The sequence below is a fragment of the Vombatus ursinus genome, unplaced genomic scaffold (assembly GCF_900497805.2).
Source record: "Vombatus ursinus unplaced genomic scaffold, bare-nosed wombat genome assembly UNPS02014813.1, whole genome shotgun sequence".
Taxonomy (NCBI): Eukaryota; Metazoa; Chordata; class Mammalia; order Diprotodontia; family Vombatidae; genus Vombatus; species Vombatus ursinus.
The window spans coordinates 10,194,040-10,207,184 of NW_020954591.1; the positions used below are offsets into that span (position 1 = coordinate 10,194,040).

At 38.0% G+C, this 13,145-nt stretch overlaps 1 protein-coding gene across 1 annotated transcript in view; it reads left to right on the plus strand.

Annotated features, from left to right (window-relative positions):
- Positions 1-13,145, plus strand: part of KATNAL1 (katanin catalytic subunit A1 like 1) — a 90,996-nt gene that overhangs the window by 29,709 nt on the left and 48,142 nt on the right. Inside the window, exon 3 of the mRNA XM_027835178.1 lies at positions 12,326-12,486. Within this exon, the coding sequence (XP_027690979.1) occupies positions 12,326-12,486 (161 nt within the window). The remainder of the gene's footprint in view (positions 1-12,325; positions 12,487-13,145) is intronic.

Sequence of the window (13,145 nt, forward strand, 5' to 3'; positions counted from 1 at the left end):
GAGGGAGATGACAGAGGTATGAATCTTTGGAGTCTGGCAGGAGGAAGAGTCCTTGGGCTGGGCAAGGCACCCCTTTCTCCCTGTCTCGATGAGAGAATGCTCTGCAACATGGGAAAGCTTTCTCACAAGACAGGAACTTACTAAGGAATGGGAGGTTTCCAGAGACATGATCTGAGGGCTGGGGCCTGAGCAGCTCAGCACTCTCTCACCTAGCTTTGTGTAGCTGGGTGAGAGATAAGGGTCATGCTGGGGCCCATGCATGAGTAATTGCTAGGCACAGTGTCCTTGGGCTGGGGAGTGATTGTCAGAGACAGTGTTTCAGAGACAAGGGAGAAATTGGGGTCCAAGTACAAGCACAAGCACCCAAGCACCCATCAGACCAACTTGGACAAGCCATGTTCTAAGGACCTTGAAGATTGGTTTAGATAGGTTTGTTTAGAGTCTTCCTCTCAAATTCAGCCTCTTCTCTCCCCAAGATCTTTGAAGATTCAGAATTATTGTTTGGTGGGTCTTGAATGGTCTCAGGGTGTCTCAGAATACGAACTCCAACCCTGGGTCTGTAGGGTAGCAAGTATGTACACATGTTGAGGATGCTACTTTTAAAATAGTTTCCTTAGGAGATTCTACTGCTAAACCTATACTCTAGAGCATATACAAAATAAGTACAAGGTGATGGGGGAGGTGGTCAGGAAGGGCTTCATGTAGAAGGTAGTCCTTGAGTCATACCTTAAATATACCTAGGGATTTATACCATACCTAGGACACTAGGGATTCTAAGAGGCAGGGGTCAAGAGGAAGTGCCTTCCAGGGATGGGGGGACAGCAAGTGCTTCAGTATCCCTGTATTATCATTGCCTAGGATAAAGGCACAGATGGCATGGTTTTCCAATTTGCATATGACACAAAACTGGGAAGATTAATGAGCGAAATGGATGAGAAAGTCTGGATCCAGGCATCTAGACAGACTAAAACATCAGTCTGAATCTAATAAAATGTAGTTTAACAGGGATAAATATAAAATCTTCTACTTTGGTTCAAAAATCAACTATACAAATGCAAGACAAGAAAGACACAACTGCACAACAATTCATCTGAAATAGATCTGGGTTTTTTTTTTTTAATACTTCAAGCTCAATATAAGTCAGTAATACAGTATTGTGTTCACTTGTATGGGGTGTTCAGGGAGGATCAGCATCTCTGATGTGAGGACTTGCTGAGCCCTCTCAGGGCTGCTTACCCGTTTTTGGTGTCCACCTCCACCCCAACTCTCACCTCTGGCTTCAGGGAGCCATAGCATGTGCAGTGGCCATACTCTGATAAAAGTGTCTTGGCAGATAGGCCAGACCAGTTTGAGGGTAACTGATGGGCCTCAAACACGTTGGTGATTTGAGGTATGTCCATCCCAAACACGTGAAGACTTCCCCCTGTGGGAGTGGATGAGAACAATTTGTTCCAATGGCCGTGAAGGTGGCTAAAGCAGGCAATGTGGAACTCTTAGAGCTTGGTCATATATTGAAGAAGCCAAGGTCACACACTGCATCCTCTCAGTCATCCTGACTTTTGTCTTGCCGTTGGACTTTGATGACTGGAAAAGAGAGTGAGGCTGGTGACTGTGCAGCTCTGTTTCATTTCAGTCCAATTCATGTGCAAGTCAAGACATCACCCCATGATGTCATTGTCCTCTTTGAAAATGAAGGATGAAAAGCAGCACTTGCTTTCAGTAGAGCTAAAGTAAACTTGGGGGGAGTAATTGAGGAATAGTGAGGTGATTTTTTTTATTTGGTCCACATTTGTGATTTCATCAGTGTAAGGACCTCTCAGTGAAGAACTTTTTTTTTAAATTATTATTTTTAGGCAGCTAGTAAGTGTCAAGTGTTTGGTCTGAGGCTGAATTTGAACTCAGGTCCTCCTGACTTCAGGGCCAGTGCCCTATCCAGTGTGCCACCTAGCTTCCCCAAGAACTTCTACCAGTGCAGATTGTAAGTGCTGAGGGCCCTGAGACATTAAATGATTTGGCTAGGTTCACATATGATTTGTCATCAGTGAGACTTGATCTAGCTCCCAGTCCACTGTAACACTGCCTTAATGAGGTGATGCTCCCATTTTCCTCTATTCTGAGGTCAAAACACATGTAGAATATTTTGCTCCATTCAGAAGTACATTGATAAACTGGAGATTATCCAGAGGGTGACAACTAGGATGGTGAAGGATCATGAGGGTTCTTAGGGGGAACATGAGAGTTATCTTCAAGTATTAGGAGAACTGTCCTGTAAAAGAAGGATTAGACTTGCTCTGCTCCAGATAGAAAAGGTAGGAGTGATGTGTGGAAGCTGTAAAGACATACGTTTTGTCTTGATGTAAGAAAAAATTTCCTAACAATAAGAGCTCTGCAAAAGTGCATTTGACTGCCTTAGGAATCAGTGGGTCCACCACTCTTGAGATCTCTAAATCAAGGTTAGGGTAACCAGCTTATCAGGTATAGGGTGTCCTTCTTCTGTGTGGGTTGGACTAGATGTCCCATGAAGTTCCTACCACTTCTGAAATTATATAATTTTTCTAGGTCAAGGATGGAGAGAGATTATTCAGTAGGAACAAATGATCAATAGTATCAGAAGCTGCTCAGTGGAAGTAAGATGGGAGGGAATTAAAGGCATATATAGAAGCATAGGCCTTGACAAAAAGAAAAGCCACCCCTTTGTTGGAGATTGGAACAAAGGAGGATAAAATGGGGAATAATGTAGAGGGAGTTTTAGGTGTAGAACAGGAGCAAGATGGAGCTCGTGACAGATGGCCATTTTGTTATTGAAGTAGGAGGGTGAATTATAGGGGAAAGCGATGTTAGGAGGCTTGCGGAGATAAAACACTTGGAATAGCTGTGGAGGTGGAGGAATTGTTAATCAGAGAAGAATAAAAGTATTTCCGTGTTGTAGTGAGGGCCCAGTGGAGATAAGAGATCACAAATTTGTAGCGGAGAGGTAATGGACAGTGAGGATGGTTGTGACTTTGAAGGAGTGGAAAAGGTAGACGGGGTAACTCAGAGTTAGAGCCACATGGACAAGGCATGCCAGAGTTGGTGATAGATGAGGGGGTTAGGAATTCAAGGACAGAGGACAACATAGAGTTGAGCTGGTTAACTATAGGGTCAGAACTTCAAAGAGAGGAAAGTGAGACCACAACAGTGCTGATGAACTCTGAGAGCCAGGAAGTGTGAAGTGTCTTCCTCTTTATCTGTTTCTATTGAATGCCCTGCCATCTTTCCAGTCACCTAGGTTGGCATTCTTGGAGTCCTTCCCCACTCTTCTCTCTCTCTCACCTCTTAATGTCCAGTTGATTGCCACGTCATATCTCTTTTGCCTCCAAAATACATCTCTTCATTGGTCCCCTTCTTTCCACAGCCACTCTAGTTCTAGCTCTTTATCTCTTTCCTGGACCATTGTAACAGACTTTTAATTGGTCTCCTCCCTGGTCTTTTTCCTTTCTCATCTGGCCTTCAAAGAGGAACTAAATTGACAATCCTAAAGCACAGATCCAACCTGTTACTTCCATGCTCAAGAATCTGCAGCTTCCTATTTCTTTTTAAGATCAAGTACAGACTCATCAGCAGCATTTAAAGCCAATCATAGTCTGACTCCTGGCTTATCTTCTTTGGTTTATTGTACATGACTGTTCTTCATGCCTTCATTGTTCTAGTCAGACTGGCTCTTTACATTTCATTGCTTGATTGTCTTCTGGAATAAATCACCTCCTCACTTATTACTAGGAGAATTCCTAGCTTCTTTCAGAGCTCAGTTCAAGTGCTGCCTCTTGCATTCTGACACCAGTGCCCCTCTTAGGTAAAAGTGCCTCTCTCCTGCAATTATTTTGTTCTTACTTTACATCTATTTACATTCATTTCTTTGGGTTCATGTTGTCTCAAACCCCCCTGCCCTACTAGAATATAAACTTCTTGAGAACAGAGTCTTCTTTTTCCTTGTCTTTGTATCCTCACCACATAGCACAATACATAGAATTGTAGGTCTTGTGTTGGAAGTGACCTGAGGACCATCGAGTCCAACCCCCTCATTTTATTTATTGATGAGGAAACTGAGGCCCAGAGAGTTTAAGTGACTTGCTGAAGGTCACACAGGTAGGATAGGTCCTCTGACTCCAGAGCCACTGCTCTTTTCACTATACCACAGTGCTGTGATAGCAGATACTTAACAAAAGCTTGTGGAATAATTGAATTACAGGTTTAGGAAAAGTGAATGAGAGATGGAAAAATAGGAGACTGTGGAAAGAGGAATTCCAGAGTTTTGGATCTTGAAGTTGGGACAGTTATGGGTGAGAGTCACAGCAAGGGTGTTCCCCACCACCTCTATGTATGATGGAAGTAGAATAAAAGTATAGGTTTTGAGAGCTGAGGAGTCTGATGAATTGGAAGGTAAGGGTGTACATTGTATACATTGAAGTCCTTAAGTATGAGGGCAAGAGCTGGAGTGGAGAAGAAGACTGTGAGCCCTGAGTATTAAACTTTTTGAGAACAGAAAGGAAATGATCTTGGGGATGGTAAATAACTGCAACAAGATGATATAGAGGAATATCATCTCAAACAGGGAGAGGGTGCTGAGTGATGATGGCAGAGAATAGTGGGTGGGAAAACAGTAGCCATGAGGAAGGAGCAAAAGGTATGCTTGCTCCTCCTAATGGCCCACTGTGTAAGGGTACGTGAAAGATGGTTTTTCCAGTCTGTGAGCAAAAAGACAAAAGAATGTGAGAACAAAGATGAAGGGAACTGTGTTAACAATAGAAGAGGAAAAATTTAATTTTTCATCATATTTTATAGGTACATATTTATTCATCCAGTTTTATCTCTGCTGTAAGATCATTTTGGTTTCTAAACTACTTTTATGTTTCCATTCCTGTGGAAACTAGCCTGTGTCTTCATTTACAGATGAATGACCTTCTGGGTGGCACAGTAGATAGAGTTTTGGACTTGGAAGCCAGGAAGACTGAAGTTCCAAAACCATCCCAGACCCTGGCAAGTCTCAGCCTTAGTTTCCTCATGGCACCTACCTCCCAGGCTTGTTTTAAGGACTAAATGAAATAACATGTGTAAAGGGCTTTGTAACCTTAAAGTACTATATAGCTAGCTAGTTATTATTCTTATGTAATAGTATTAGCTGTACTAAAAATTAATCCATAAATAGTATGTCTTGCAAAATATCTTTGAAGACAGTGAGCCTGGAGCTCAAAGGAAATCATAGTGAGTTTTGAAGGCTATTAGAGTATGCCTTAAAGAAATGGCCTTGGGAGGCAGAGCCAAGATAGTGGAGAAAAGGCAGGGACTCACTGAGCTTTCCCAAATTCCCCTCCAAACAACTTTAAATGATGCCTCAAAATGAATTCTGGAGTGGCAGAACCCACAAAAGGATGGGGTGAAACACTTGTCTAACCCAAGACACCTTAGAAGGTTGGCAGAAAAGGTCTGTTGTACCAGGGTGAGGCAATGCCCCCAGAAAGGTAGTAACAGGCCTTGGGGGCAGTTGATTTTGTGGTAGTGGCTTTCAGAATCCTCAGCCCACAGACAGTAAGTGGTTCAGACAACTGGTCAGAAGGAGATTGCAGGGGTCCCATTTCTGGCACTAGGTGTGGGACTTTGTTGCATTGCCCATATGGGTCTGGGTTGCAGTCCCAGGGTGAGGAGAAGCATTAGTACACCAGAACTTGCTCAGCAGGGGAGCAGAGAACCTGGTCACAGTTCCAGGGTGGAAGAGAGTGCTTATGGTACCTCATAGACCAGAGTACAGGCCAGTAAAGTAGTAAACACACCTCTCCTTGGATCATGCCACTTTGGAAGAACTGAAAACTTATAAACCCTCCCCTCCCCACAGAACTATCTCAGAAAACAACTGCCCCAAAACCCTGAAGCTTGGGACAGTGCCCCCTCTACTCCAAGAGCAGAGCCTAACTTAAACGTAAAATTAACAGTCAGGAAATAGACTGGAAAAATGAGCAAACAACAAAAAAAGAACTTGTTCATAGAAAGTTACTTTGGTACTAGGGAAGATCAAAACACACACAAACTCAGAAGACAACAAAGTCAAACCTGCTATATCCAAAGCCTCAAAGAAAAATGTGAATTTGTCTCAGGCTCAAAAAGAATTCCTTGGAAGAGGAAAAATTGGGAAAAGAAATGAGAGTGATGCAAGAAAATCATGAGAAAAGTCAACAGCATGATAAAGGAGGCACAAAAAATACTGAAGAAAATAACACCTTAAAAAAACAGGATAGGCCAAATGGTAAAAGAGGCACAAAATTCCCCCCCCCCCTTTTGAGAGAACTTTAAATATTTTACAGTTTGGGCAATCAGTTTTTAAACCTGACTTGGTGGCAATGTCACATATATTTATAAAATGAGGTAGCCATATTTTAGGAAAACAGAAGAAAAACTGGAAAAGGAAAAGCCAATAAGCAGACTTGAACACTGAAGCAAACTTCAAGCATCTCTTTATTTTGATTTTTTTTAAATAAGGATGACTACTCAGATGATCAGGAATGTATGTAATTGAATGAAATTAAGCAAAAGAAATGACTATGCATTTATAAAGGATGACATGAAAGGAATTTTGTAGCAGCACCTAGGATGAGGCTAAAGGAAGTACAAAAATGTAGCAAAAGGAAAGAGACAAAGTAGATTGTCATCCACAGTAAACATTTTCGAATGGACATTTTAAAAGAGAACAGGATTATTACAAGCAGTCTAAGTGAATGCAAAAGCCTTGGCTTTGAGAGCTTTGTATTTTGTAGATGGGACAAAATATGACAATCCCAAGTAATTAGGCAGAAGAACCAAATCACTTGCATTTGATGCATTTTGTTTTTAAAATGAGGCCTTGTTTTTTTCAGCTTCTTCTGCAGTTCTCTGTGAAGATTGATAAATCAGTTTTTACCTGTTTTCTTAATAAAACCTGGTTTTGATATCTTGAGTTGATGGTTTAGTGATTTAGATGGGCAAAATGTCTTTGTAACAGAAAACTTATTTATAAAATTTTTAAGAAGTTACATTCTAAAAAAAAAGAGGCATAAGAAGAATTGGCCACATGGAAAAAGATTTGCAAAAATTCACTGAAGAAAAGAATTCCTTAAAAAGTAGAATCGGGCAGATGGAAAAGTAGATACAAAAAGCACACTGTAGAAATACTTCCTTAAAAATTAGAATTGGGCAAGTGGAAGCTAATGACTTCATGAGACATCAAGAAACAATAAAACAAAAGGAAAAAATGAAAAAATCAAAGAAAATGTGGACTATCTCACTGGAAAAATAATTGATCTGAAAAATAGATTAAGGAGTGATAATTTAAGAATTATTGGACTACCTGAAAGCCATAATAAAAAAAAAGGAGCCTAGACATTATCTTTCAAGAAATCATGAAGGAAAACTGCCCCAATATCTTAGGTCCAGAGAGTAAAGTAGAAATTGAAAGAATCTACCTATCACCTCCTGATAGAGATCCCAAAAAGAAAATTCCTAGGAATTTTACAGCCAAATTCCAGAGCTCCTAGGTCAAGGAGAAAATATTGCAAGCAGCCAGAATGAAATAATTCAAACATCATGAAGCCACAGTCAGAATAACGTAAGATTTAGCAGCTTCTACATTAAAGGGCTTGCAATATGATATTCTAGAGGGCAAAAGAACTAGGATTACAACCAAGAATAACCAACCCAGCAAAAATGAATATAAATCTTCAGTATTGAAAGAATTGATATTTAATGAAATAGGGGACTTTCAAGCATATATGATGAAAAGACCAGAGCTGAATAGAATTTTTTTTTTAAGGCAGTTGGGGTTAAATGACTTGCCTAGGGTCACACAGCTAGTAAGTGTCAAGTGTTTGGTCTGAGGCTGGATTTGAACTCAGATCTTCCTGACTTCAGGGCCAGTGCTCTATCCATTGTGCCACCTAGCTACCCCTTCTGAATAGAAAATTTGAGTTTTAGATACAAGACTCTAGAGAAGGATAAAAAGGTAAACAGGAAAGATAAATCATAAGAATTTAATAAGGTTAAAGTTCAGGCTACAGATTCCAGCTCTTGAGTTAAACCATTTACATTTCTATTGCTGTTGTTAATTGTCCTTTGTTCTCAAAGAGGACCAATGACATCAGGAAAGTGGGAGACCTTGGCCTTTTTAAGCTAAGGTTTTTCCCAGGAGTCAGTTTGTCTGAGGCAACACCCATTCAGTGAATTAAGGCTAGGTAAGAAATGATGCAAAAGATGGCCTAGTTTGACTACTCAAAAAAAAAAAATCTATCTGGGAGGGGAAGACCTTCAGGGTTTCTATGGGAAGGTGATACATGTAACTCCTAAGAACTTTATTATCATCATGATGGTAATTAAAATGAGTTACATAGACAGAGGGGCATGGATGTGAGCTGAATATGATAGAATGTTATCTAAAAAAATAAAATTAAGGGATGAGAAAGAGGAATTTATTGGGAGAAAGGGAGAGGGAGAAGTAGAATGTGATGAATTATCTCACATAAAAGAGGTGTGAAAGAGCTTTTACGTAGAGGGAAAGAAGGGGATGTAGATCAAAGAGAGAATAACATACATACTCAGTTGGGTATAGAAATCGTATATTACCCTACAGGAAAGTAGGAGGGGAAGAAGATAAGAGAAAGGTGGGGTGCTAATACAAGGAAGAATGGATTGGGGGAGATGGTAAAATAAGAGCCATTCCCCAGTTGATAAATGGTCAACGGATATGAACAGGCAGTTTTCAGATGAAGTAATCAAAACTAGAGTAATATGAAAAAATGCTCGAAATCACTGTTAATTAGAGAAATGCAAATTAAAACAATTAAGGTACCATACACACTTATCAGATTGGCTAATATGACAGAAAAAGAAAGTGACCGATGTTGGAGGATATGGGAACACTGAGACACAACTGCCCCATTGGTGGAGTTGTGAACTGCTTCAACCATTCTGGAAAGCAATTTGGAACTATTCCCAAAGAACTGTAGAACCATGCATACCTTTTGACCCAGCAATACCACTGCCAGGTCTGTATCCCAAAAAGATAAAAAACAAAAATAATTATAGCAGCTTCTTTGCATGGTGGCAAAAAATTGGAAATTGAGGAAATGTCCATCAGTTGGAGAAGGACTGAACAAGTTATGGTATATGATTGTGATGGAATACTATTGTAGTATAAGAAATGACAAATAGGATGCTCTCAGAAAAACTTGGAAAGATTTACATGAACTGATGCAAATGAAATGAGCAGAACCAGGAGAACATTTTTAACAGCACTATTTTATGATGATCTACTGTGAATGACTTAGCTATTCTTAGCAGTACAGTGATTTAAGACAATTTTGAAGGACTTATGATGAAAAAATGCTATCCAACTTAGAGAAGAACTGATGGAGTCTGAAAGCAGATTGAAGCATGTAAAAAACTAATTTTATTTTTTTGGGGGGGGTCTGTGTTTTCTTTCATAATGTGACTAATATGGAAATATATTTTGCATGACTGCACATGTGTAACCTATATCAAATTGCTTGCCTTCTCAGTAAGGGGGAAGGAGAAGGAAGGAGAGAATTTGGAATTCAAAATTTTAAAAAATGGATGTTAAAAATTGTTTTTATATGTAATTGGGAAAAATAAAATATTAAATAAAAAAGAAATGACCCAATTAAAGATAAAGTTAGATTAAATTAAAAATTGAAAATGTAATTCACAGTGCTAAAATTTGGGGTCAACAAAATTTTTTTTTCCATACAAAGTTTATTTAAAAGGTTTGCGAAGTTTTTAAAAACAAATTTCTTATTTCACTGGAAATTGTTTATCACTGCTCAATTATTTACTTATATTAAGTTGTACTTTATGTTGAGTTGTGTATTAGTGGTTATTATATCCTTTGGTAGGTAGTGGAGGCATTAAATTTATGATTCAAAGTATATTACTACAATATGACTCCCATTGCAAAGTTGCACAATTTGTTTCACTGATGTTTTATTTTCATCAGTGATGAGAATAAATGTTTATTTTCATCTTGATTTATTTTTAAACTGTTTCTGTGGACTACTATCTTATTTTAATATTAATTTGTGTTTTTCTTTTATTTATTTTAGTTTTCAACATTCACTTTTATAAGATTTTGAGTTCTAAATTTTCTCACCCTCACTCTCTTTCCCCCTCCCTAAGACAATAAGGTTATACATATACAATCTTATTAAATATTATTCCACATTCGTCATGTTGTGAAAGAAGAATCAAAACAAAAGGGAAAAATCACGAGGATGAAACAACAAAACAACAGCAACAACAAAAAGAAAATAGTATGCTTTGATCTGCATTCAAACTCCACAGTCTTTTCTCTGGATGTGGATAGCATTTTCCATCATGAATATTTTGGAATTGTCTTAGATCATTGCATTGCTAAGAAGAGCTAAGTCTATCAAAGTTGGTCATCACACAATGTTGCTGTTATTGTGTATAATGTTCTCCTGATTCTGCTCACTTCACTCAGCATCAGTTCATGTAAATCTTTCCAGGTTTTTCTGAAATCTTCCTGCTCATTATTTCTTATAGAACAATATATTCCATTACGTTCATGTACCACAACTTGTTCAACCATTCCCCACTTGATAACCATCTCCTCAATTTCCAATTCTTTGCCACCACAGAAAGAGCTGCTATAAATATTTTTGTACATGTGCGTCCTTTTCCTTTTTTTATGATCTCTTTGGGATACAGATCTAGTAGTGGTATTTCTGGGTCAAAGGGTATGCACATTTTTATAGCCCTTTGGGCATAGTTCCAAATTGCTCTCCAGAATGGTTGATCCCTAACAATGCATTAGTGTTCCAATTTTCCCACATTTTCTGCAACATTTATTTTCCTGTTTTGTCATGTTAGCCAATCTGAGAGGTAAGAGGTGGTACCTCAGAGTTGTTTTAATTTGCATTTCTCTAGTCAATAGTGGTTTAGAGCATTTTTTCATATGACTATAGATAACTTTAATTTCTTCATCTGAAAACTGCCTATATATATTTGTATCTTTTGACCATTTATCAATGGGGGATGTGGCTTGTATTTATTCAATTATCTGTATATTTTAGAAATGTGGCCTTTATCAGAGACACTGGCTGTAAAAATTGTCTCCCTGCTTTCTGTTTCTCTTCTAATCTTGGTTGCATTGGCTTTGTTTGTGCAAAACTTTTTAAATTTAATCGAAATTGTGTGGATTACAATCTTAACTGAGAAGCATGATGGGGTAGTATAATGATCAGAATGTGGGACTGGAGTCAGGAAAACCTGGGCTTAAAATCTTTCCTCTTGATGCCTACCAGTTGCCTAGTGGAGAATTTAAAATGAACCAATATTTTTGAGCTCAAGATAACTCTTAAATTAGGGAAAAGTTGGGAAATTACAGATCTTGATATATTGGTTGTCTGAATGAGACAAAAATATTTTCTAGGGTTTTTGAATATGTCACAATGATTTATATAATGCAGTTTTATTTTTTAAATTAACAGAAATCTTTTCTCTCCCTCCTTGTTGAGTTGTTTCAGTCATGTCTGACTCTTCATGACTCCATTTGGGGTTTTCTTGGCAAAGAATTGGGTTGGTTTGCCATTTCCTTCTCCAGCTCACTTTATAGATGAGGAACTAAGGCAAACAGGGCTAAATGACTTGCCCATACACCTAGTAAGTATCTGAGGCTGAATTTGAACTTAGGTTCTCCTGACTTTAGGGCTAGTGCTCTATCCACTGTGCCACTTAGCTGATCTCTCTCCTTCCTATCCCCACCCTATTGTGGGGGAAAAAAAGAAAAAATTCCTTGTAACAAATGTGCAGAGCAAGATAAATTCTCTCATTGGGTGGTTTCAAAAAGTATGTCTTATTCTGTACCCCTGAGTCCATTTCCTCTCTGTCAGGAGGTGGGTAGAAAGTTTCATCAGTTATTTGAAATCATTGAGGGTCATTGCATTGATTTAGGTTTTTACAGCTTTAAAAGTTATTTGTAAACCATTTTCCTGGTTCTGCTCTTTACATTCCTCATCAGTTAACAAAAGTCTTCAAAACTGTTTTTCTTATATTGATGTTGTAATATAAATTGTTTTGGTTCTTACTTTAGTCTGTCAATTCATACAGATCTTCCTATGTCTCTTTTAAATTACCTGTTTCTTCATTTCTTACACAAAATAATACTCTATTACACTTGTTTAGCCTTTGCAAAAAAAAAAACTCTTAATAGAACTGCACTTTTAGAAGTTTTGTAAATTTTAACACGTATCAAGTCTTATAAAACAAATGTTGTTTTTTTTTTTTTAAGGTTCGACAGGAGTTGCTAGAAGAATATGAACAAGTCAAGAGTATTGTCAATACCTTAGAAAGTTTTAAGATAGACAAGCCCCCAGAATTTCCTGTGTCATATCAAGATGAACCATTCCGAGATCCTGCGGTTTGGCCTCCTCCTGTTCCAGCAGAACACAGGTAGCCGGTGGAGCCTTCATTCTATGCTTTTCTGATTCTTGTTATGATTAATGACTGCTTTTAAGGATGAAAAGGATATATGTCTGAAAAAAAGAATGGAGTAATACTTTTTGATATTATTGTTAGTAAAAATGCCTTTTTTTGGTTAGCAATTTCATATATACATATGTGTACATGTGTATATATACTGTATATATTTATCATATTCACATGTGTATATATGTATGTTTATCAGTTTGCTGATTTTAAAAAGATCCTGGTAAGAAGGTGTGTTAATCATATAAAAGTGTTATACTGTTCATATTGCATACTTTTATAGGTGGTCCTTTTGTAAAGGCAAATCTTGCTTTGAGTATAGTCACTTAGCCTTATTTCAGCTGTATTAATGTGATAAAGAACTATGCTGAAACAATTTGCTTATCTGATTATCTTACTTTGAATACTGCCTCTTTTTTTGACTTGGAGATCCTCAACCATAAGGTCCATGTGTTATGGAATAAGCCAGAGTCTTCAAAGATCAATGATAATGCAGCCTGAAAAAAATCACTTAATACATGTCACTCTTTCTTTTTCATAGATTTTTATGAAGTATCTTTCAAATACCTTGCTACAACCCAGACCTAATGTGTCTATGGTATTTCTCAATCTGCTAGTCTAGT